This window comes from Orycteropus afer, unplaced genomic scaffold (assembly GCF_000298275.1).
Source record: "Orycteropus afer afer isolate SDZICR_OR568_19922 unplaced genomic scaffold, OryAfe1.0 scaffold00036, whole genome shotgun sequence".
Taxonomy (NCBI): Eukaryota; Metazoa; Chordata; class Mammalia; order Tubulidentata; family Orycteropodidae; genus Orycteropus; species Orycteropus afer.
Window position 1 is genome coordinate 17,516,438 of NW_006921623.1, and position 26,728 is coordinate 17,543,165.

The following is a 26,728-nucleotide window of genomic DNA, read 5'->3' on the forward strand; positions in this document are numbered from 1 at the left end:
GGACAATGAATAATGAAGACCGAAGAAGAGTTGATCTTTTTGAGTTGTGGTGCTGGCGAAGAATGCTGAAAGTACCATGGACTGCTAAAAAAACTAACAGATCTGTCCTGGAGGAAGTGCAGCCAGAATGCTCCTTGGAAGTAAGAATGGCCAGACTTTGTCTCACCTGTTTTGGTCATGTTGTAAGAAGGGACCATACCCTGGAGAAGGATGTCATGCTTAGTAGGGTGGAGGGTCGATGAAAGAGGGGGAGGCCTTCAATGAGATGGATTGACACAGTGCCTGTGATGATGGGCTCAAGTATAGCAGGGATTGTGGGGCTGGCGCGGGATTGGGCAGTGTTTCGTTCTGCTGTGCATGGGGTCGCTATGAGTTGGAAACGACTCGACGGCACTTAACAACAACAACAACAACGCACGGGTAGTGTGCCCATGACCATGTGTAGGGTTGGCAGACAATGTTTCTACAAGTGAATTTGTATGGTCTATAAGAATTTCCAGATATTTAAGTACAGCTGATAGGGGCAAAGTTATAGTTACTTCTTGGCCACAGCCACCTACTGAAGGGAGCAAGTAGTTGGACCTGTGGGCTTGGGACCATGGTTGCAGGGAACATCAAGCTCAATTGGCATAACATACTACACAAAAACATTGTTATACATCCTACTTTGGCGAGTAGCGACTAGAATCTTAAAAGCTTGCAAGCAGCCATCTAGATAAAACGATGGGTCTCTCCTTGTCCGGAGCAAAGAAGAATGAAGAAAATAAAAGATGCATGGGAACAATTAGTCCAAGCAACTGGTACATCATGCAATCCTCAACCTGTATGACTATGAGACCAGAAGAACTAGATGGTACCTGGCTACCACCATCAACCACTCAGAGGGGGATCTATGTAGGAGATCCTGGATAGAGTGGGAGAACAATGTGGAACAAAACTCAAAATCATTTAAAAAAAAAAAAGGGACCAGGTTTGCTGGTCTGATAGAGCATGGTGGAATCCCTGAGACTATGGCCCGTAGCTGTCCTTCAGGTCTGGAATTGTACCATTGCCTATGGCTTCCAGCCAAACAAAAGATAAGCATATGAGCTGAACATTAGGCAGATACACTCCTTGGAGAGATCAATCATTGGAGAATAAAAGGGCTGTGTATGCACAGGGAGACAGCTCGGGGGCCAGGAGTGCACGGGAGGAAAGGACACAGGGAAGAGGTAACTATGGGGAGGAAGTGAGAAGAGAGCTGTTGCATTGTGGGAAATTGCAGTCAATCTCATGAGACAAAGTGTCTGTGAACTGCTATATGGAAAATGAATTTGCACTATAAACGTTCACCCAAATCACAATAAACATTTAAAAAATATATATCCATACCCTGAGAAGTCACAGAGGTCAGTGCTTTGGCTTACACCAGAATTTGCCGGTTCATGTAATGTCATCAATAATTCTACCACAATCTCAGGTAAATTACTAATGAATAAATGATCAATCTGTAAAGATATAAAATTAAAATATACTTAATATTTTTATGTCTATGACTGTTAAGACAGTTCAAGGCACTTATGTTACTGGCTTATTTCTTAAACCATTCTGTGACTATAGAAGGAAATAGATTACTAAAAATCTGCCTTGGAAACCCAAGGAGGGGTCGCTATGGGTCGGGTCTGACTCAATGGCACATAACAACAACAACAACAACGACAGTTAACTCTACCTTTTTCTTCTATGCAGTCCAAACAGCAGCCTGAGAGGAAAGTAAGAAATCACACCAAATGAGGTTCCCATAATCTGACTGTTTAGGGTGACTTTAGAGAACCATTTTAACTAACTAAGGCTTTAGGCCTAGCATTAAATTTCTTAACTTGATAATATTTCCACTAACCAAAGTTCTCAGTGATCCATATAGTTCCTCAGTCTGTATTTTCAATCTCAACACATTTAGGAACTCTGTCTCACTTTTAGAACTTGACTAGGAAGAATTCTCATGACTAGCAATAATCGCTTTTTGTATTCTGCATGACTCTTACCCAAATTCCCACTTGGTTGATATCCCAAACTGAGACTAGCTAGCTTTTTCTCACATCCCTCATCACCAACTGTAGACTAAATCCTCTACCATAGAAGGTGCTGACTCTATCAATCCATTTCCCACTTTAGGCAGCCTCACAAAGGACATGTTGTTCTTGTTAGTTTCTATCAAGTTGATTCCAACTCATGTTGATCCCATACAAAGAATGGGTCTTTATATTAACTAATTTTATGACATTCTCTGCTAAGCCACATCTGTAACATCTAGCTAAGTTATACATAAATTGTTCAGATGTCTAGGTATAGCTCAAAAATCTCGTGAACTATAAATACTGTAAGCATTCAACAAAGTTTCAAGGACTGTCAAAGAGTTATACTGGCACTTAATCCACAGATAAAAAATCTAGAAGATTGTTTCCCTAATATGTACTTTCTCTAAATCAATAAAAAACAAATATGGTTAACTACAACCTAATACTAAAAAAATTAAGTCTTGCAAGGAATTTAACTTACATCTTTAACCAAGAGGTAAATGAATTTTTTAAATTTTTGTCACTCTCATGGAGATTGGTGTTTTAATCCAGGTTAAATGTGATCACTTTTCCCTTCTAGACTTATTCTGACTTTAAAAATTTCTATCTTTTGTATAAATACAGACAGAAAAAAGAATCATAAGGTTAGAGATGCTTAGAAGTCTAAATGGGGGAGATTGGGTGGAAGGGGGAAAAGGCAGAGTATCTTTGTCAAATTTTATATCCCCTGGAGGGCTAACACTTTTTTTGTAACATTCTTTTGGTAAAGGGACACCTCTACCTACCACTTTCTCCGAGATCACAGACTTACAACCAGCTCTCATTGGTAGTGATCTGCCTAAACAACTAAGAGATATGCTGTTGTATTTCGTGGTTCAACACAGATGATTGGGCAACTGAAAGTGTCTCTTAGAGTTTTTCCAACTATAATTCTAATGTTAGCCAAGCTTGGTAAGTCATCCCTTACTTACATCAGAAGAATAAAAAACTTATGTTTTTAAAATATAAGTTACACCAATTTTTCAATATCTATATAAAATCATTACAAAACAACGCTTGTCAAATATTTTTTACTGATTCCTTTCAACAAATATTTAATAAGCTAATATATACTAGGTGGTTGTGATATATTAAAAAAAAAACAAAAAAAACCTCACTGCCATCGAGTTGGATCCGACTCACAGCGACCCCTCCTCGGGTTTCAAAGGCAGTATCACTATAGAAATAGATTGTCCAATCTTCCTTCTGAGGAGTGGCTGGTGGATTTGAGCCACCAGCTTTCTGATCAGCAGTTAAATGCCTTAGGCACTATGCTACCAGAGCTCTCGTGATATATTAGTCAAAGGAAAAGAATCCTACCTTCACAGTGTTTATATTCTAGTGGGGAAGACTATAGTAAATGTAATTCATAAGTAAATTATATCATGTTAGAAAGTAGTAAGTGCCATGGGAAAAAGAAAGAGCAGGGTATAGGGTCTAGAAGTTCTGAGGATGGGCTGGTACTTTTCCTTGAAAAGTCAGTCTTGGTGGGACTGGAAAGGAATGAAAGAAGATTCTTTAGAGACTGCACTGTTCAACTGAACAACCAGTTTGCATTCATGCATTGCTGGCAATTAAGATAAAATCAAAACAAACCCACTGCTGTCGAGTCATATCTGACTCATGGCCACCCTTCCTCGAGTTTCCGAAGCAGTATCACTACAGAAGTAGATTGCCCAACCTTCCTTCCGAGGAGTGGCTGGTGGATTTGACTTCCAGCCTTCTGGTTAGCAGTCAAATGCCTTAGGCACTATGCTACCAGAGGTCCTGGCAATTAAGATAAATTTTTTAAATAAAATAATAATAAAATTCAGAAATAATTTTTTTCTTTTTTGGTTTCTGATAAGAATATTTCCAATTATTTAAAAGCCAACCCAAAAGACAGAACATTGCACGACAAAAATATTTCATGAATTGGCTATCCTAGTGATTAGCATATATTCATTTTAATTGCATAGACTTAAAATTTTAAATTTACATCTTATATAAAATGGGGGTGGGGGGTAAAAAGTAGATAAAAGTTCAAGCCATACCTGTTTTCCTAACAAGTTTTCATCTTTGAGCATATCATAGACTTTGGCAGCAGTCTCTCTTTGCTGTGACATCCCACTGTCTACAGTATCCTCATAGGCAAAATAAGGAAGAATATTTACAAGAATCTTTGGAAAGCAGTCTGTTAGAAGACTTTTCCAGTCCTCTTCAATCTGATTAGCAATGGACTTGACCTCATCAAAATGACTTCTAATCACCAGATGTGGGATCAAAACCTTATAACAAGATCTTAAAACATAAATATATATTGGTTAAATATAACTTTACAAAGTAAAATTTTGTAATACAATTCTTAAAAAATAAAATGTTTTAAAACAGCCCACATTACATTACTTTATCTAGGTCATTAAGCATTTTTATTCTTACTCAATTATAAATGGAGAAAAGTTAAGTAAATTCTTACCAAAAAAAACCCACAGCCATCAAGTCAATTCTTAAGTCATTCTAAAAAACACCAGAAGACTGGAGAATACACCACCCTAATTCTCTGCTCAAAAAAAGTGAGGACTGAATTTAATTTATATTTGTTTCTTCTGCATAATCATCTTATGCAATGAAAAATGAAATGTGAAAGCACTTTATAAAATGCAAAGAAAAAAATGTAAATAATATTATTGCCAAAATGAAGGACCACTTGATTTACTTTTTTATGAGTATCTTTCTTAAAGAAAACTATCTACAGACAACGTTATACAATCTATACAAATGTGAAAAGCACTGTTACGGACACTTGAAACTTACCTGTAACATAATACATGAAAATGTCTACCTCAGCAAATATGAGCTGCCTTCCCACCATCACCCTGAAACCTGACCATTACTTTTTGTGTGTGTAGTAGATAAGGCAATTGGCTGCTAGCCAGAAGGTTGGCAGCTCAAATCCACCATCTGCTCAGTAGGAAGAAGATGGGGCAATCTACTTCCATAAAGATTTACAGCCTTGGAAACCCAATGGGGGTTGCTGAGTCAGGACCAACTCTATGACAGTGGCGATTTGTTTGTTTGGCTGCATTCTCCACAATGTACCAGCACTCTCCTCATTTCCACCCTGGGCTCCTTGATTCTTTTGTCTGGATACTCTATGCCGTCCTGCCTGCTCATCTTTGCTTTTTGACAAATGTTGCCCTTTTGATCTTGTATAACTGATTGTTCTAAGGAACACAGTTCTATGGGGGTGTTACTGCTTACTTTATAGGCTAAAGGTGGTCTTCAAGAATGGCTAAAATGCCAGGTAAGAAGGGTGTCTTAGGGCCAGTCTCAGGGGTTCCTCCGGTCTTTGTCAAACTAGTAAGTCTGGTCTTGTCAATTTGATTTTTTGTTCTACATTTTTCTCCCACTCTGTAGGACCTTCTGCTGTGATCCCAGCCAGAATGGTCAGTAGTGGTAGCCAGGCACCATCCAGTTCTTCTGGTCTCCAGGTATTATAGGCTGTAGTTCATGTGGTCCATTAGTCCTCTGGATAAATTGCCCCCTTGAGTCATTAGCTTTCCTCACTCTCCTTTGCTCTGATGTGAAGGGACCAATACTTGTATCTTAACTGGAGGCTAGTAAGCTTTGAAGATCCCTACTTACCAAAGTGGGATGCAAAACATTGTCTTTATAAATTGTTTTATGTCAACTGATGTAGATATCCCCTGAAGCTATGGTGTTTTGACTTAAACCGAGGAACTTTTTTTCATGAGACTTTTAGTTATGTCTAAGAAATTTCCATGGCTGAACCCTTGTGTGCTCTACCGTCTGTATTAATATGCATGCAGACCCTACAATTAAGGAAACAGCCACAACCAAACTTGTATGTAGAGGTGGGTGTGCTCCCTTACACTCTCCCATACCTCTTTAGCATACCTACTTATGTATCCATTTGTAAGCTGTTTGTTAATACTATTATTGCAGGATTGTCTATGTTACAGCAATTGCTGTAGTTGCTCTATATTCTTGCATACTTCTCAGGGTCTTCCATTGCTTTGGTCATGTTGTGCTGACTTCTTACTCTTACCTCTTTCTGTATACTTCTTACTCTTACTTTCTTTCCCAAATTAACACATGTTGACTCTCTGGTTAGTCATTTTCCCTTCCTCCCCATCCTATCTCTGGCAACCATCAAAGAATGTTTCTTTCTGTGTGGAAACCTTCTGTTGACTTTTTTATAATCGTGGTCCCATACAATATTTGTCCTTTTGTGACTGACTTATTTTACTCAGCCTAATGGCCACCAAATTCATCCATGTTGAGATGTTTCACAGATCTGTCATTATTCTTTATTGTTGCATAGTATTCCATTGTGTGTACATACCAATTTGTTTATCCATTCATACCACGATGTGCCCTAAGGTTATTTCCATCCTTCTGCTATTGTGAATAATGCTGCAATGAACACTGGTATACATATGTCTATTCACATCATGATTCTTGTTTGTTTAGGGTATAGACCTAGGAGTGGGATTGCTGGATGGGAGCTCTGGTAGCGCAGTGCCTAAGGCACTTGACTGCTAACCAGAAGCCTAGCGATTCAAATCCACCAGACACTCCTTGGAAGGAAGGTTAGGCAATCTACTTCCATAGTGATATTGCCTCGGAAACCCAAGGAGGGGTCGCTATGGGTTGAGTCGGGTCTGACTCAACGGCACATAACAACAACATGCTATTTCTATTTCCAGGTTTTGAAAGATGTACCATACCATTTTCCATAGTGATTGTACCATTTTACATTCCCACCAACAGTGTATAAGAATTTTAATCTCCCCATAACCTCGCCAAAATTTATACTATTTTGATTAGTGCCATTATTGTCAGGGTGATGATAGACTATGCCAGTTTTGATTGGTATCGCTCTAATGGCTAATGAACATATTTCTACACGTATTTGTTAACTGCTTCATTGTCTTCTTTGCTTAAGTGTTTGTTCATACTCTTTGTGTTTTAATCTGATTGTTTGCCTTTTGTGATTGAGGTGATGAAGTTTCTATAAATTTCAGAGATTAGACTGTTTTTGGATATGTCATAGCCAAAAATTTTTTCCCAGTATGTGTTCATTTGTACATTATTGAGAACCCACAGTTATCATTTTACTGTTTTGATAAGCAATAAGTACTTAATTTTTGGAGGTCCCACCTATATAGTTCACCTTCTATTGTTCGTGTATTTCTAGTTACGTTTAGAATTCTATTTATGCCATAGAGTAGAGCCTCCTTTTCTTTCATGATCCCTACTTTTTCTTCCATGGTATTTATATAGTTTTAGGTCTTTCAGCCATCTTATTTTTTTGTGTATAGTGTAAGATATGAGTCCCGTATCATTATTCTACAGACAGATATCCAGTTAGCCAGCACCATTTGTTAAAAAACTGCATCTTCCCCATTTAAGGGACTCTGCCCCTTTGCTGATGATCAACTGTCCACAGTTGATGGACTTATGTCTGGATTCTCAATTCTGTTCCATTGGTCTACGTGTCTGTTGTACCAGCATCAGGCTATTTGACTACCGTGGGTGTATAGTAGGTTCTGAGATAAGCTGGAGTGAGGCCTCCTACTTTTTCTTCTGGAGGCACAGTGTTTAGAGCATTTGCCTGCTAACCAGAGGTTAGCAGTTTGAACCCACCAGGTGCTATGTGAGAGAAAGATGAGACCGTTTACTTCTGTAAATATTTACAGCCTTGGAAACTCCATGGGGGCAATTCTATGCTGTCCTATAGGGTCACTATGAATCAGAATCAACTCAATGACAGTGGGTTTTTGTTGTTGTTGTTGTTCTTCTTCTTAGTAAATGAATTGATCTTTCTTTTCCATTTAAAGCTGGAGATTATTTTTTTCATCTTATTAAAGATGCTGTTGGAATTTGGATTGAGATTGCATTATATCTATAAATAGTATTGAGTAGTATTAATATTTTCACAATATTAAAGCTTTCTATTCATAAGCATGGTATATTTCTCCATTGATGTAGGTCTCTCTTGGTTTCTTACGGTAGTGTTTTGTAGGTTTCGTTATGTAGGTTTTTTTATGTCCTTGGTTAAATTTATTTCCAAGTATTTTCTTTTAAGAAACTCTGGTGGTGGTTAATGCATTTGGCTGCTATACAGAAGGTTGGCAGTTCAAACCCACCAGCTGCTCCATGGAAGAAAGATGGGGCGGTCTGCTTCTGTAAAGATTTACAGCCTTGGAACCCCAATGGGGGGTTGCTACAAGGTGGACTTGATGGCAGTGATTTTTTTTTTAAGTTTCTCTTTTGGGGTACTACTATAAGTGGTGTTATTTTCCTTTCAAACTTCTCTTTGTTGGTATAGAGAAATGTAACTGATTTTTGTATTTTGATCTTATAAGCTGCTACTTTGCTCAATTCTTCTATTATTTTCCAGTAGCTTTCTTGTGCAATCTATGGGATATTCTATTTATAGCATATCATCTGCCAACAGGGCTAGTTTTACTTCCTTACCAATTTCAATGTCCATTATTTCCTTTTCTTGCCTTATTGCTCTAGATAAGACTTCCAGTATAATGTTGAGGAAGAGTGGTAAGGAAGGGCATCCTTGTCTGGTGTTTGTTCTCAAGGGGAATAATTTCAGTCTCTGTCCACTGAAAATAATGTTCACTGTTGGTTTTGTATAAATGTTTTATTATGTTGAAAAATTCCCATGCTACTCCTATTTTGCTCTGCTTTTATTGGGAATGGGTGTTGGCCTTTACCAAATGCCTGTTCTGGGTTGATACAGATGATCATGGGATTATTCTCCTTTGTTTTGTGAATTACGTTGATTGATTTTCTAATGTTGACTAATCCTTGCATATCTGGTATGACTTCCACTTGGTTATGATGCATTATTTTCTTGAAACATTGTTGAATTATATTGGCTAGAATTTTATTGAAAACTTCTGCATCTATATTGATGAGGGAAATCTGTCTGAAAACAAAGTTTCCTTTTTTTGCGGTCTCTTTGCCTGGCTTTGGTGTCAGGGTAATGCTGACTTCATAGAATGAATTCTGGTATTCCTTAGTTTTCTATGCTCTGGTCTGCATAGTTCCAATGTGAGGTCTTCTCTGAATGAGTGATAGAAGTCTTTGAAGCTAACTGGGCCAGAGCTTTTTTTGTGAGGATTTAAAAAATTTACCTCTTCAGGAATGGTTGCTAAGGTCTTCTCAGGTTTTTTACCTCAGTTGTGTTACTTTAGACAGGTATTGTGTTTCAAAATTTGTACATTTCCTCTAGGTTTTTAAAGTTGCTAAGAGTATAGTTTTTCATAGTATTCAAGGAAGATCCTTTTTATTTTACTTCGTTCTGTTTTAAGGTTTGTTGTTGTTATGTGCCGTCGAGTCAAACCCGACTCATAGCGACCCCTCCTTGGGCTTCCGAGGCAGTATCACTATGGAAGTAGGATTGCCCAACCTTCCTTCCGAGGAGTGGCTGGTGGGTTTGAACCGCCAGCCGTCTGGTTAGCAGGCAAATGTCTTAGCCACTATGCTACCAGAGCTCCCGTTTTAAGGTTACACATCTCATTTCTTATTTGCTTCTTTTGCTATTCTTTTGTCAATGTGGACAGTCATTTGTCAATTTTATTGATCCTTTCAAACAACTTACTGATTCTACTTTCAGTTTTCTTCATTAATTTTTGCTCTAATTTTTACTTTCTTCTGATGACTGTAGTCTTACTTTGGTGCTCTCCCTTTTGTTTGAGTTGTAGGGCTAACATTTTTATTTGGGCCCTTTCGTCTTTTTGGTGTATATGGATACTGACATAGACTGACCTCTGAGTATTGCTATTGCTACTGCTGTACCCCAAAACTTTTGGTGTGTTGTGTTTTGTGTTTGATTTTAGGAATTTTTTTAAGTTCACCTTTGATATCTTCTATCCCTCAGTGGCTTTTTAGCAAGGTGATATTCAATTTCCATTTATGTGTTTTTTTTTTCCCTTGTCCTTCCTGTTATCAATTTCTACATTTATAGCATTTTGACGTGTCATACTATTTTGATGTTTTGTATTTTATTGAGGCTTGCTTTGTGGCCTAAAATATCATCTGTTGTGGAGAATCACCCATGTGCAACGGAAAAGGATGTGTATTGGGCTTCAATTTTAAGGAGTGTTCCACATTTCTACGAGATCAAATTGGCTGATTGTGGTTTTCACATCTTATGTATTTTTGTTGAGTTTCTTTCTAGTTATTCTTTCACTGAAAGTGGTGTTTTGAAATCTCCTACTATTATTGTGGAATTATTTTCCTTTTCAAGCTATTAGAATTTATTTCATGTATTTTGAAGCCCTGTTACTGGGTGGTGGTGGTGATGTTGTTATGTGCCATGGAGTCGGACCCGACTCATAGCGACCCCTCCTTGGCTTTCCGAGGCAGTGTCACTACAGAAGTAGATTGCCCAACCTTCCTTCCGAGGAGTGGCTGATGGGTTTGAACCGCCAGCCTTCTGGTTAGCAGTCAAGTGCCTTAGGCACTATGCTACCAGAGCTCCGTTGGTATGTATATATTTATTATGGTTGTCCTCTTGATGGATTGACCATTTAATAATTATACAACATCTTTACCTTTTATGGTAGATTTTACCTTGAAATCTTTTATCAGAGATTAATATTGCCACTCGGTTTTTTTTTGGGGGGGGGTTATATTGTTTTCTTGATATATATTTTTTTCCATCATTTGAGTTTTAGTTTATTTATGTCTTTGTGTTTAAGATCTGTCTCTTACAGTATATTGATGGCTCTTGTTTAAATTAAAAAAAAAAAATCCATTCTGCCACTCTCTTTCTTGACTGGTACATTTAAGCCATTTACACTCAGCATGATTTTCGATAGGTGTGAGTTTACTATTGTCCTTCTGTTCTCTTTGTTTTTTTTTTTGGGGGGGGGTACTGTTTCTTTGTTCTGCTTAATTTTCTGTGCTGAATTCTCTTTGCTTGTGGATTTTTTTGTTTGTTTCATTGTTGTTGATTCTGTGTTCACCGAGTCTTTGTGTGTTTCTTATTTATTTTGATGAGGTTGGTTAATTTTCTTTGTGGTTACCCTGAAATTTATCTTGATCTTTTTAAGTTTAAAACAATCTCTTTTTTTCCCCTCTTGATATTGCCTTGACTTCCTCTCCACATACAAGTTCTATAACTACACTATTTATTTCCCCTTTTCAGTTTGATGTTGTCATTTACAGATTGAAGTCTCTGTGTCTTTAGTCTTCTAGCTTTGTTTTATTTTTGAGAATTCTTTATCTGGGTTCTTTAACTCACTGCTACTGTCGTGTGCCCTAATCTCAGGCTGTTGCCTCACACTGTTTGTTCTCTATTTGAATTACTCCCTTTAATATTTCTTAAAAAGGTTGGGCTAGCTTTTACAAACTCCTTTATGCTTGCCTAGAAATGTACAAATTTCACCTATTTGAGAGACAATTTTGCTGGATATGAAATTCTTGGTTGGCAATTTTTTTCTTTCAAGAAAAAAATTTTTGCCTGCATGGTTTTTGCTGAATAATTAGAACTTAGTCTTATTGGTTCCTTTTGTTGGTGACTTTTCATTCTCCCCCAAGTTGTTCTCAAGATATTTTCACTGTCTTTGGTTTTGTTAAGTCTTAATGACTTCATATGTCTTGGTGAATTTCTTTTGGGGTCTGTCTTGTATGGGGTTCACTGAGCTGCTTAGATGGACATCCTCTCATCTTTCATGGTACGAGGGAAATTTTCTGCCGGCAAATCTTCACCAATTCTATGGATTTCTTTTCCCCCCTATCTCTGGCTGTTCTGGAATTCCAATCACACATAAACTTTTCCTCTTGATAGTGTCCCACATAGTTCTTACATTTTCTTCATTCTTTTTTCTGATTTTTTTTCTAAAACAAATCGGTATCCAGGGATTCGTCCTTACTTCACTGATTCTGTATTGCATTTTTTTTCAATTCTGCTCCTATGTCCTATAGAATTATCTACTTGTGAAAACTTATTACTCTTTGGGATTTGCAGTTGCTATTTCTGTATGGTTTTTAATTGTTTGTCTTTCTGTTCTTATACTGTTTTCCTAAATTCCTCTAGTGTTTTCATCAGTGAATTAGTCTTTTAAATTCCTTATCAGGTAGTTCCATTACCGCTTCTTGCTCCAGAAGGTTTTCTGGTTCTTTATTTTGGTCACTTACTGGAGCCATTTTGTTCTGCTTCTTTATGTGATTTGATATCGTCTGTTGCTTCCAAGGCATTAAGATGATACTATATTTATTTCTTGATTATGTTCCTTGCAACCTGATTTTTTGTTTTGTTTGGATATATCTGAGTACATGAGATGTGCATGCTACTCTGGTCACAAGACTTCCTGCACTGGAGCTCTCATCAACTGTCTCTGGGAGGGTAAGGAATAGCTGGGTATGTGAGTGCAGGTCTGTGTTCACTGGTCTTGCAAGATGACTAAGGACATAGCTGGCACTGCTGGTGAGGAGATGTTTGTCCAGCTTTGTCACCCTGGAGTGGATTCCGGGAGCATTTTCAGTAGTTGCTGGGTGGTTGCAGTGAGGGTGACTGGGTCGTCAGTGGGTGAGTGGTACAGAAACTCTCACCAATGGTCCCAGGCAGACAGGGCTGCTTGGAGGTGGCAGAAGCAGGCACAAGTTGCTGACTGGGTGAGGGAAGGGGGGCAGATGGTGTGGAGGTTGAGGCAAGAGGGATGCTGCCAGTCCAAAGATGCCCACTGGAAGGGTATACCTGTCTGTTAGAGAGATTCAGGGGAGGGTGTGCTTCCAGTCTTCTGGCCCTGGTGTGGTGGTGCTGCTGGTCTACAGGTCCCTGGCCCAGAGTTTGGACATAGGTACAGGTGCTTCAAGTTTGTAGTCTCCTGGTGTCAGTTGCTGGATGGAAAAGGGACACCACCAGTCTGTGGAGCCCCTCATTCTACAGGTCAACACCTCAAGGGGCAGGGTGTTCATGGGTGCCAATGCAATTGAGTGCTCTGGAACAGAGGGCTGGGGAGGCAAAGTGGGCGAGATCAGTACATTTAACTTCCATAGGGTAGGGAGCACTCCTGCCTGGCCCTGGATGTAGGTACAGAGTTGCTCCTTGGCTAGACCAGGTGACTGGGGCTTTAGCTGGGAACACGGCTTCTTTTGTCTCAGTATAGCCACATTGTACAGGTCTACGTGGAAAGGTGCCAGTGATGCATAATTCTCCATGTCTTCTGTTTTTGTCCAATTTCTTCCACTTGGCACTTGGTCTAATTTCTTCAGCCTTGCCTTTGATGATTAGGGGTCCAAAGTTGTCATCCATATCTGATTCACTTGATGTTCTTGAGTCACTGACGTAACAGTAACACTATAAGGCATCTGACTACACCATCATGTTGGACTCTGAGCATTACTTTTTAGTTGTTTCAAATCTCTCCACTTTCGAAACTTTCCTCGCCAGAGTTGGAGTTAGCAAAAGAAGTAGTTTTACACTAAATTTCTAAATCTAATAGAAATAACAATTACTGAAATGGCCTACTCTCTGGAAACAGAAGAGAAAAACAAGGTAGAAATAATCATCCACTAGTAAATTATCTTTGATTTTTCAAATGAAATCATCAAATATTAAAGTTGAAAAGGAACCTTTAAAGAGCTCTTCGTGTAATTCTCTTTACAAATGAAAGAAATCAAAGCCCAGGTAGCATTTATATGGGTTTGCCTGAAGTCACATAACATATCTGATTATCGCACAGTTAGGAACAAATCTTAAGTCTAATGACTCCCAACTCCAATGTACTTTTATGACAACAAGCTGTGCAGCCTCTCATACTATACAGCCTCCAAACTGACTAGATGTGGAGGGGAGGAGGCATGAGGACTATTGCCAACCATCACTACCTTATTTTATATTAATGATTCAGAGGCCACATGTAAACCTACCTGTAGAAATCTTCAACGTTTGTGTAGTTTAACAGAACAAAAGGAAAAGAAGATAAACTGCATTCAGTATTTTGATGATTTAGCCACTCCAACACTAGATAATCTAAATGAGAAGTCATGAAATCTTCTAGATGTCTATATCCAAAAATTTCAGACACTTTTTCTAAAACCTGTAAAAGTAAGAAAATAAATCATTTTAATACATATAAATATTATTTACAATATGACTTTGATGTACTCATTTAACTTTTCTACACTCATTTAACTTTTCTACACATCAATTTCTTCATTGGTAAAAGGGGAATAATAAAGAATCTACCTCTGTGATATTAAATATGAAAATACATTTAATATAATTAGCATAGTCCCCAAGGTGGTAAAATAGTTAAAAAGGTACAACAGCTTAAAAAAAAAAAAAAAAAAAAGGTCAGCAGCTCCATCCTACCACCACCAGCTGCTTCTTGGTAGAAAAGACCTTGTGATCTGCTCCCATAAAGATTACAGCCTAGGACACTCTATGGAACAGCTCTGCTCTGTCACATAGGGTTGCTACAAGCCAGAATCAACTTGACAGCACACGACAGCGACAGCTTAGTTCCCACGCAGCAAACCCTTAATAAATATTACATAAATACTGCAGTTTTCAACTCTGATTACATCTCACAATAAGGTTTAAAGTAAAATTCTTTACCTCAGTCTTGAATTGAAACAAGTAAAATCAAAAGTAATTACAGTAATTAGGCAGTATAATGAAAACAAAGCTATTTTTTTTTCAGTAATAACCTCCCAATTTATCTCCTCTATATTCCATACATTTAATAATTCTAAATGATAAAAATGCATCATTTAATGGTTTAATAGCAGAATCTTCTTCCTTTAATGGTACATAAAGTAACAGTTATTTCTACAGATTTTACTATCATTAAGTACCCAAACCAAACCAGTTGCTATTGAGTTGACTCCAACTCAGGGAAACCCTATAGGTATCAGAGTAGAACTGTGCACCATAGGTTTTCCAGTGGATGATTTCTTGGAAGTAGACTGCCAGGCCTTTCTTCTGAGGCACCTCTGGGTGACTTAAACCTGAAACCTTTTGGCTAGCAGCCAAGTGCATTAACTCTATCACCCAGGGACTTCTTTACTATCATTAGAGTCAGTGAAATAGGGTAACATGTACGGAAGGACAAAAAAAATGTTGCCTTCCAGTCAATTCTGATGCATGGAGACCTTGTGTGTGACTGAGTGGAACTGCTCCACGGGGTTGTTTCTTTTTTATAAAAAAACTTTTTATTGTTGGATTTGTGTGAAATTTTACAAAACAGTTTTGTTTTACATTCAACAGTTCACACACTTTCTGTTTTATGACATTGGTTACATTCACCATAGTGTAAGGGCTCCTCCCTTTCTCCCTGTGGAGACCTCCCACTTTCTCCCTGTGGTTACACTTCCACTATGTCCTTTCTGCCTATGAATTCCTGCCTCCCCACCTTTTTCCCTGTACAAATGCTGCCCTTCTGTTCTCCATGGCTGATTGTTCTAAGAAGTGCATCAACCTGGTGTAGGTGTTCAGCTTGTAGACCTATTGTTCTGCTAAGCATTAAGTCATGGGAGTGAGTTCAATTTCAGGCCTGAAAGATGACTCAGGGACAAAGTCTTGGAGGTTTTACCAATCTCTATCAGACGAACAAGGCTGGTCTTTTTTGTGATTTTGAGTTTTGTTCCACATTTTTTCCTCACTCTACGTAGGACTTTCTAATGTGATCCCTTTCAGAGCAGTCAATAGTGTTAGCCGGCACCATCTAGTTCTTCTGGTCTCAGGGTCATATAGGCAGAACTTCTCACTGTCTTTTAGACCTTTGGATTAACTGTGTCCATCAGTCTTTGATTTTCTTCACTCTTCTTTGCTCCAGACAAGGAGAGACTAATAGTCGTATCTAAGATGGCTGCTTGCATGCTCTTAAGATACCAGACACTACTTACGAAAGTAAGATATAGAACAATATTTTTGCATACCATGTTCTGCCAGTTGAGCTTGATATCCCGTGCAACCATGGTCCATAGCCTGCAGGCCTAGTGACTCACTCTTGCAAGGTGTCTATTTGTGGCTAAGAAGTTATCTTGACATTGCCTCTTGTTATGTTTAAACTGCATATGGACATTTTTACAGCATACACTAATACATATATAGGAATATCATTTGCCAAATCTATGTATGGTCATAGGTATGATACCATTTGCCTATCCATATGTGGTCTTCTTGCCTGTCTACCCATGTACCCACCCATAGATTACTGTTTGCTGTAACTGATAATGCAGTATTGTATATGCAATTGTATTTGCCTTTATTGTCCATACCTCTTATGTAACTATTTGTGTGTTCCTTTTCCTTACTTATATTGCTTCTCCCTTCATTAATATCAAACCTCTTAATTATCCATCTATTTTCCCTCCCTTCCTCCCCTCCCATCCCTGGTAACCAAGAAAGAAAATTTCCCTCTCTGGGTAAACCTTTCCTTGACTTTTTACAATAATGGACTCAAATAATATTTGTCCTGTGACTGTCTTCTTATTTCAATACTAAGAAGTAAAGAGGAGCTCTGGTAGCGTAGTGCCTAAGGCACTTGACTACTAACCAGAAAGGTGGAGGTTCAAACCCACCAGCCACTCCTTGGAAAGAAGGCTGGGCAATCTACTTCCTTAGTGATACTGCCTCGGAAACCCAAGAAGGGGTCACTATGAGTAGGGTCTGACTCGACGGCACACAACAACAACAACAACAAGTAAAGGTTAATCTATCTACGATTGATTCTCTATATGTTGGCCTATTGTTAAGTTCTATAAAAACCATGCTGGTGGAACAATAAAGGCAGATCAAGCAACTAGTTCAATGTACGACGACATAAATACATGCAAGTAAAAGGCTGCATCTCAAACCATGAATGCTGATGTGGTAGAACAGAGCAAGGGCCAACATTTTAAAACACCATACTGATGTCACTGCAAGGCTTAGTTAGACCTCAGTCTTCTTACGCTAATTACGTAACTTCAAAGACCTACTGCCTTAAAATTTGACTTCGGGTCTAGCTAGAACCCAATGTGTTATACCAGAATCCACTTGGAAAAGCACCTGCTACTGTTCTTGTCTATGACCTTCCCTCAATAAATGTTATTCCAAAGGGTCTGATCTGTTTGCTGACAGGTTATCCACCCAAAAATGCTCTTAAATGGAATATAAGAAATCATACCGCAGAAAACAAATACACCACTAAAAGAGTTACTCTGTTCTCCAATTTTCTGCCTCTAATATAAAATTATCTCCAAGTCTTAAAAGTATCACTTTACAAAGCTAGCTTTAAATTGTCCTCTTAGTTTTTATAACCCAAGGAAGATCATAATAAAAAATATTCATCCACATATACCTTTTTAATTAGGTGAGGTTCTAATCCATTCTCTTTCACAGATTTGCATAGGGCAAATAAAGCCTGTTTTTCACAGACTGGGCTACAGCGTAAAACCATAGCTATCACCATCAGTAAAACAGCTTTTCTATTATAAAGTTCATCAGAAAGTTCAGGGTTCTCAGTATTGTAGGACTGCAAAAGAATTTTAAAAAAAAATAATGTAAATATGCAGCATTACAATCATGTAATGTAAATATTTAAATGCTATAATAAACTGAGACTAAAATCAAAGCATCCCATGACAACATCTAAGCAGCCAGTGCAATTTTAAGTCTCAGTGCTAGAGCTAAAGGTAGGGAAAATGTTAGTTCTCTAGAGTGTTATCTGCTTTTATAATATCTTGTGGAAAGACTTGCCAAAAGAAAACATTCTGGTGAGATATACTTAAAAGTAGTTAAAAGAAATTTAGAAAGAAAGAAAAGCAATTGCAAGGTTGTAAGGAGAGGGTGAGAGAGATTAAAAAGCTCCTCTTCAACTAGCAAATACAGGCATAGTGATACCTTGTTTTATTACACTTTACTTTACCGGACTTTGTAGATGATTTTTTTTTTTTTTTACAAACTGAGTGTTTGTGGCAACCCTGCATTGAGCAAGTCTATTGGTACTATTCTTCTGAAAGCATCTGCTCACTTCGTGTCTCTATATCACATTTTGGTAATTCTTAAAATATTTCAAACTTTTTCATAATGTTATTACACACTTCATAGACTACAGTATAGTGTAATCATATCTTTTACATGCACAGGGAAACCAAAATTTCATGTAACTGGCTCTACTGCAATAGTCACTTTATTATAGTGGTCTGGAACCGAACCCACAATATCTCCAATGTATGCCTATGTAATTCCTAAGATGCATATTATCATTATGATACCTTATAATATAGTCCTGTCTACTTTAAAAAATGTTACCACATATATTCTCAAAAGGAACAATAAAATCAAGAAAGTAGGTAAAACAATATATGCTATCTAGTTTAATGATGGACCATTACAATATCTTAATAGGTATATACTTTTCTTGGTTAGTTATTATTTGTTAGAAACTTCCCTACACATTAAAAAAATTTGCTACTCACTGATCCTAATTTTGTAATTTGGAACAAGACAAAGAAAGTACCTAACTCCTTTATTAAGTGGCAATCATTAACACGTCTGAAAATTCCCTATAACTCAACTATTCCTTGTAAGTAAGATACATATTTCCAGACTCTTCATAACATCTTGGTTAAGAATTTACTTTTACTCAGAACCAAACCCAAGCCCAACATACTAGCCGTCATCTACAAAGAACAGAAGATGCAAGTTCCTTTATCTGTTTTTTTCATGACGTTATGTTTCTATTAATACTGTATAAGATAGAATTTCCTTTTTTTGGATAACCATAAACCAATGCTAATTCATACTGTATTCTCAAGATCTTTTTTCAAATGAACTACTGTCAGATCACTAATTTTTCCTTTTTATACTTGATCCAAAGCAACCAAACTCACTGCCATCGAGTCAGATCCAATTCAACCCCTCCTTGGGTTTCTGAGGCAGCATCACTATGGAAGTAAATTGCACAGTCTTGCTTCCAAGGTGTGGGTGGTGCGTTTGCTGGCAGTCAGCTGATTTCAAATGTATAATTTACTGTATCCATTAAATGTTATATTATTCTGCACTCATGATACTGAAAGCTTTTTCTAAAAAGGATTTTATCCATTCTTTTACCCATCCTATCTTCCAACTGTCTTTTTCAGTTTTTGTTATCACAGGTTTGGTAAATCATTTGATTTACTGTTTTCAAAACTTTTAGAAACAAATTAGTGCATAAATAAAAAAATGAATGAATGAATCTGAACATTAAGAGAAGCACCAGTTTAAGAAAAAATTATTTTTTTTATTTAGATAATGGTATTATCTAAACAAATACATACTCACATAAAAACCATGGTATTATCTACACAAATAAGAAAAAATTATTATATAGAAAAATATAATTAGAATTCACTAAAGAACACCAACAAAATGTAGTATTAACTGTTGAAACTCTTCTACATTCTATTTCTACCTACTGCCACTTGTCCTCTGAATTAGGTTTTACTCAGATGTTACAAAAAAGGATTTTTTAATAAAAAAGAAGTCATTTATATTCCTACAAAAACTGTACTTTTGTTTTCCCTCACAAGAATGCTAGGTATGTAGGCTGAATTAAAAAAATGCTAATGTTAATCAATTCTCACCTATAAGTAAGATAATCCTATTCAATTCATATAGTTGTTTCAGTCTAGCTTTATGGTACATTCACAGGGAGCTTATAATAGTAAATATGCATGTTATCAAACTTACCACTTCTCTCATTCCTTCCTGAGCTTTTAAGTATGCATTGTCAAAAGCTGTTTGCTGCAGCTTCAAAGGAAGTGCTTTCAATAATCGGGGACAATCTCCTTGTTTCATATCCTGGAATAATCTTAAAAAAAAAAAAAAAATGAAACTCAAGCTACCCAGAAATACATTTTCTACTTCTCAACCACCAATCAGAAAGAATTCACAGAATCCTCCATCTACTTGATCTAGTATTTAATTACCATGAAAGTGGGTAGGTAACAGAGATTTTTTTTTTTTTTTTTAATGTGATGGCTGATCAGTGCCTTTTGCATTAACATTCTATCAAACTAAAGGATGGCTCTTTAGTCATTTTTGCCCTTTCCACCTTTTTGGTTATAAAAACTTACATAATTTTTGGTGTTCCTGCTTCTTTTAATTTCTCTAATCTCTTGCAAAAAAAGCCCAATGTCTGCGTGAACAAAAACTCAGCAAATGCAACTTTTATGTCATTCTTGAATTTACACATTTTTTAGTCTGAAACTTTTTTTCAATGTCACTACACTGCTTTATTACATTTAATTTATAGCTCTCTATAATCCCAGACTTTCAACTTCTGGATGAATTTTCTATCATCTATGTGTGAAATTCTGCCAGGACTTGAAGTACTGCAAGCATTCATTAGCAATCCTTACAATGCACCATGTTCTTACTGAAGAGTTCTAATCCTGAGGAAAATGAACAAAAACCAAACTCAATGCCATCGAGTCAATTTTGACTCCTAGCAACCCCCTTTGGGTTTCTGAGGTAGTAAATCTTTATGGAAACAGACTGCCCAGTCTTCTTTCCTTGGTCCTTCCATGGAGTAACTGGTGAGTTCAAACTGTCAACTTTCTGGTTAGCAGTCAAATGCCTTAGGCACTATGCCACTAGAGCTCCTTAGGAGTTGGATACAAATTCTGATTTATGAACACATTATTGTCAATGTATGTGAATTTCAGGTACATTAGTTCCAATACTTATATTGATGTGACCACTAGGATAATTGCTTTATGATTTTCACTTACATATGAACAGTAAAGTTATTCAAATGATTCTAAACTTTGGTATTTTTAAAGCATCATGTAATTTTTTTATCAACTACATTCATAAATAGTTATTAAACACCTATCCTATTTGAAGTATTGTTTTAAAGCCAGAGACACAGCAATGAACAGCAAAGACACACAGACACACACACACACACACAAAATCAATGCTTTCTAGGAATTATATTCTAGTGGGATGTGGAGACTTAAATGTATTAAAATAATTTAATATTTCAAGTAGTGATAGATATCATAAAGAAAAATAAAGCAGGAAGTATTTTATTTATAGGGACAGAGAAGTGGAAGTGGATGTGGTTTGCAATTAAGAGTTTTAAAATAAATTTGATAACCTGATAAATATGCATGCAGTCCATGAGAATGTTTTTATCTTCAGGCAGCCAAACAATAAAACAGATCTCCATAATAGAATCACTCTAGTGCTTAACTGTACGTTGACTTATGTTAATAGAATTGTAATTAGCAAAATATAAAATGTGCTGTTTATCATGTTACACACTCACATAAAAAACATGGTATTATCTAAACAAATACACCTACTCTAACTCCTGTAAATGGTAGCAGACATAGCTCGTTCAAGTCATCATTTACTAGCTGTGTGGCACTAAGCAAGTCACTTTACCTCTTAGTCGAGTTTTCACTCACAAATTAGAGAAAATAATGACATCTAAATGATAGTGCTTTTGTTAGAACTAAGGGAAAACATAAATGCGAGGCACACAGAGTATACTCAGTTAAGTCTTAGCTATTTTTAATGTAACTAGTAAACTGTGACTATGCTAGACACTGCATTACTATCTACAGAGTTCCAGATACTTCATGAATATCTGACCCACTATTGACATTTTTTTTTAACATTTTATTGTAGGTTGGGTGAAAGTTTACAAAGCAAATTATTTTCCCAATCAACAATTTATACACATTGTGTTTCATGTTGCAATCCCCTCAAAGTAACAGCACTTTTCCCACTTTCTCCCAGGGTTCTGAGTTTCTATTTGTCCTTCTTTCCTGTTCCTTCCTGCCTTCTGGAATTTGTTTCTAGGCAAATGCTGCACTTTTGGTTGTGTATGACTGACTGTTCTGAGAAGCATGTTCTTCACAGGTGTTACCATTCACTTTATGGGCCTATTGTTTGGCTAAAAAGTGATCTCCAAGAGTGGGTTGAGTTCCAAGTTTGAAGGGTGGATCCATTACCTACTGATTGATTCTGCAGCCAACATTCGAACTTGGTGATGATTATCAGCAAGAAATTGTGGAAATACTTCATTTACAGAAAAGTCTTCTCCCATTACATTAAGAATAGCCCATTTTGAATAAGGATCAGCCTATGAGAAAAGAACAATTCCAAGTATGTATGAAACATTAAAAGAAATATCAACCATTAATAAACAGAAACAAAGCTTGCTTTACAATATTTAATAGATACCTTACTAATGCTTAAGTGAAGTAACTCACCTCAAGCAGAGTCTTAAGGCATTTTATTAGTGCTATTCTTACAGAAGATGTGCACTTTCCCTCCTTTGCTAAGTGCCTGAAATAAAGTCAGTGTTTCAATGTCAATTATTCAATTAAAAGTGAAATCAGGAAATTCAATAAATACTAAGATGATTCTAAGTTTCTTCCAAAATTTCTTTTCATACTGAAAGTAATTCTCCTTATATAATACATGCCACTACACCTACCATCTTGAAGGTTCCAGCTAAAATAAATTAGAATAAACAAGAATTTATTTTTATGTATATTACTTGTATGTAATTATGCCTTCTTTCAGGGCTATCAGCCTTCAGGCAACCGTGTTATATTAAATTTGCTTTAAAAAGAAACTAAAAGAAAGTTTTTGTTTTTTACATCAAAGATTTTAAAACTATACACTGATTTAGAAGTCCTTATTGATCAAATAGTTGATGGCTCTATAATACATTCATATGCTCCTCTATGAGTATGATGGTATTATCACAGACTGTAGCCATAAGAATGAAATACCCAGATAATGACAAGGACCACTTGGTTATTCTGGGGACATAAACAATTCAATTCATTTAGAATTGTTGCACTTTGCTTTATTCACCATACATTTCAAACTATTAATAACTCAAAATTTGCAGGAAAATGTATTAAATTTACTTCAGAAAGCCAAACATTAAGCTGTTTGAAGAAAAATATAGTTCATCAAGCAATTAAGAAAGGAAACACAAATTATATTCTTAATTGTTAATAAAAGTATTGGAGGACTAGAAGAAATCATTAACACAGACATGAAAAGTTTACATTGGTATCTAAAGGTAGCAAAAGAAAAATAAAGACTCTATAAAATAATTTGCACCTACCAAAATGCTCCAATCACTGTTAGAAACTGTCCTTGAGCATCTCTTGTGTTCTCATTATCCATACTGCTTTGGCTTAGGTTTGTTACTATATGAAGGACATGGTTTAAAATTGTTTTACAAACATCTTGGTCACGGCGATACAAAGAACACACATTGCTGTGATGGAAAAATTTAAACTTCATAAGCACAACAGAACACATTGGTTATTTTTATAAATTTAAAGTGAATATAGCATAAGGTTTTAATTTCTTACGATAGAGGTTTCAGAAGTTCAACAACATCTTCCACTGGCAAGTGACAGTCTTCTCCTGGAAGCTCCTTTAAAAGCACTAGATACTAAGATAGTGGAGGGACAAAAGTTTTTTTTCCATACATCACTTACTTAGATAAGTATGTGTGTGTGTGTGTGTGTGTGTATATATACACACACACACACACATAAATAACCACAAATTCATACACACACACAGAGCTGTGAATTTTTAAAAGAGGCATTACAGTAAAAACAGGCATAGAAATTAAATAGAGCTTGATACTGATACTAGAGAAAAAGAAATGTAAAGGTCTAACATTTATTGTGGGAATTCAGTAAGTGGTAGTTATTATCACTGTTGTGGTTAAGTATAAGGATCTGAAACTATATGTCTTCCATCCTCCTAAAACAATGCTTGTGTTTAAAGAGTCCAATGGTCAAAAATTACTCTACTTATGAATTCTGGAAAGTACAGATAATCATGGGCAAGGAAGAAGTCAAGTACTCTGAATTTCTTCCTAAATAAGGCAACAGTGTAAGGCTCTCTATGTTACTATGGATATAAGGGGCTGCTCAGCAACTGCCACTTATAATATACTGTAAGGCTAGTTTCTGAGAACTAACAAATAATTTTCTAACTATAGTAAAACAAAAAAAAATTACAAGGCTTTTTCCTATCTATAACCTGAAAAACGTGTTCCTTCTCAGATATTGAAAAAGCGCATTAAATGGAACCATTTCCACTATTTGCCTTAAGTCATGTGTTTTATCACTGAACATCTCCTAGTGACTTTAAACACTACAAGAAACGTTAAGAAAAGCATATAACTCCTCCCTTGCTCAGGGCTGGAGATTTAAGTAGAGTGCCTTGCGGGGTTGAAACAAGGGTCTCAAACAAAGCATGCTTGCTAGGGCTAGGAGCCTGACCAACATGTTCATCATGGATGGAAACATGACTAAGAATTCCAACAGAGATTAAACCTGCCTGTTTGCCAGGACCAGGAGCTTCAATTAGGGACTCACCTGGCATGTTTTTTGGGGCTGAGGAAATCACCTGGTATGTTTGCCAGTTTGGTAGGTCTGGAAACATAACCCAGCACTGAGCACACTCGCCAGGGCTAGGGCTAAAAGGATGAACCACATGCTCAGAGATTAGTTGCATATAAGGGTTTTGAATAAATAAGTAAATATATAGAAGTCAAGTGGAAAGATAGGATTCTTACTGTTAGAGATGGGAGCTACAAATATGAACACAGAAAAAGCTAATAAACTTTGGGATGTTGAACTGGAATTGGAGATATCTATCAATAGATAGGTATCACAGAACAGCAGGTTTCAGGTAGGAATTAAGTTAAGAGGAGGGCACAGAGGTTTCCAACAGCTAAGGGAGACAAGCTTGTTTCTCAGTTTGTCATCCTGTGAGGCTTGTACATTGCTGTGAGGCTTGAGGCAGTGCCACTGGTATTTCAGGCACCAACAGAGTTGCACATGGTACACAGGTTTCAACGCAGCTTGCAGACTAAGACTGACTAGGAAGAAGGGGGCGGCCATCCACTTCTCAAAAGAATTGGCCAGGTAAAACCTTGTGAATAGAAGAGAAACACTGTCTGACACATTACTGGGCAACTTTATGAATAGCTTGGAAACACTGTCCAACACATTGTAGTAAGATGAGCCCATTGGGTTGGTAAGCACTCAAAACAGGACAGGGAAAGAGCTGCCTCATTAGAGTAGAACCAATCTTAATGATATGGATAAAGTAAGTCTTTTACGACCTTCACGTGCTGATGTGGAACAACTCAAATTGAGGAGAAACAGCTGCAAATATCCATTAATAATTGGAACATGGAATGTATGAAGTATGAATTTAAGAAAATTAGAAGTTGTCAAAAATGAAATGGAATGCATAAAGATTGATATTCCAGGCATTAGTGAGATGAAATGGAACAGTTTTGGCCATTTTGAATCAGACAACCATATGATCTACTATGCCAGGAATAACAAATTGAAGAGGAATGGCGTGGCATTCATCATCACACAAGATGTTTCAAGATTTGTCCTGAAGTACAGTACTGTCATAGGATACTATCCATAAGCCTACAAGGAAGACACTTTAATACAACTATTCTTCAAATTTATGCACCAACCACCAAAGCAGATTAGGAAACTGAAGATTTTTTATCAACTTATGTAGTCTGAAATTGACCAAACGTGCAATCAAGATGTGTTGCTTATCACTGGTGACTGGACTGCAAAAGTTGGAAACAAAGAAGAATCACCGGTAGTTGGAAAATTTGGCCTTGGTAACAGAAGTAACACTGGAGATCACATGACAGAATTTTGCAAGACCAACAACTCATTCATTGCAAATACCTTTTTTTAACAATACAAATGGTGGCTATACACATGGACTTCACCAGATGGCGTACACAGCCATCAGACTGACTACATCTGTGGCAAGAAGCGATGGAAAAGCTCAGTATCTTCAGCCAAAACCAGGCCAGGAGCTAAGTGTGAAACAGACCATCAACTGCTCATATGCAAGTTCAACGTGAAGTTGAAGACAATTAAAACAAGTCCACAAGAGCCAAAATATGATCTAGAATATATCCCTCCTGAATTTAGAGACCATCTAAAGAAGAGATTTGATGCACTGTACACCAATGACTGAAAAGCAGAAGACTTGTGGGGTGACATCAAGAGCATCATCCATGAAGAAAGGAAGGTCATTAAAAATAAGAGAAAGAACGAAAAGACCAAAATGGATGTCAGAAGAAACTCTGAAACCTGCCTGTGAGTGAAGAGTAGCTAAAGCAAATGGAAGAAATGACAAGATCAAAGAGCTGAACGGAAGATTCGAAGGGCAGCTCGAGCAGACAAAGCCAATTACTATAACGAAATGTGCAAAGACCTGGAGTTAGAAAACCAAAACGGAAGAAGACACTTGACATTTCTCAAGCTGAAAGAACTGAGGAAAAAAATTAAGCCTTGAGTTGCAATACTGAAAGATCTATGGGCAAAATACTGAATGATATAGGAAGCATCAAAAGAAGATGGAAGGAGGACTTCTGGTAAGATGGAGGAATAGGCAGACAAGTGACACAGACCCTCTTCAATAAAGAAAAGAAAAACCAATTGACAGAGATACAGAAGATAATCCTGGAGCCCTGAGCTTTGAAAGGAACTATACAGAAGCGGATTAGGCATCAACTAGTAGAAAAACCTGAATGAAAACAGTGAGTACAGAGATGGTTGGAGCTGTGGATTGTCAGCTACTG

The 26,728-nt window shown here is 37.0% G+C and overlaps 1 protein-coding gene across 1 annotated transcript in view; it reads right to left on the reverse strand.

Annotated features, from left to right (window-relative positions):
* ATM (ATM serine/threonine kinase) overlaps positions 1-26,728 on the reverse strand; it is a 197,133-nt gene that overhangs the window by 121,366 nt on the left and 49,039 nt on the right. The window contains exons 18-26 of the mRNA XM_007936616.1: positions 23,451-23,533; positions 23,198-23,353; positions 22,326-22,401; positions 22,065-22,195; positions 19,789-19,909; positions 17,417-17,590; positions 13,998-14,167; positions 4,130-4,376; positions 1,372-1,487 (exon numbers count right to left, since the gene is read on the reverse strand). Coding sequence (XP_007934807.1) covers positions 1,372-1,487; positions 4,130-4,376; positions 13,998-14,167; positions 17,417-17,590; positions 19,789-19,909; positions 22,065-22,195; positions 22,326-22,401; positions 23,198-23,353; positions 23,451-23,533 — 1,274 coding nt within the window. The remainder of the gene's footprint in view (positions 1-1,371; positions 1,488-4,129; positions 4,377-13,997; positions 14,168-17,416; positions 17,591-19,788; positions 19,910-22,064; positions 22,196-22,325; positions 22,402-23,197; positions 23,354-23,450; positions 23,534-26,728) is intronic.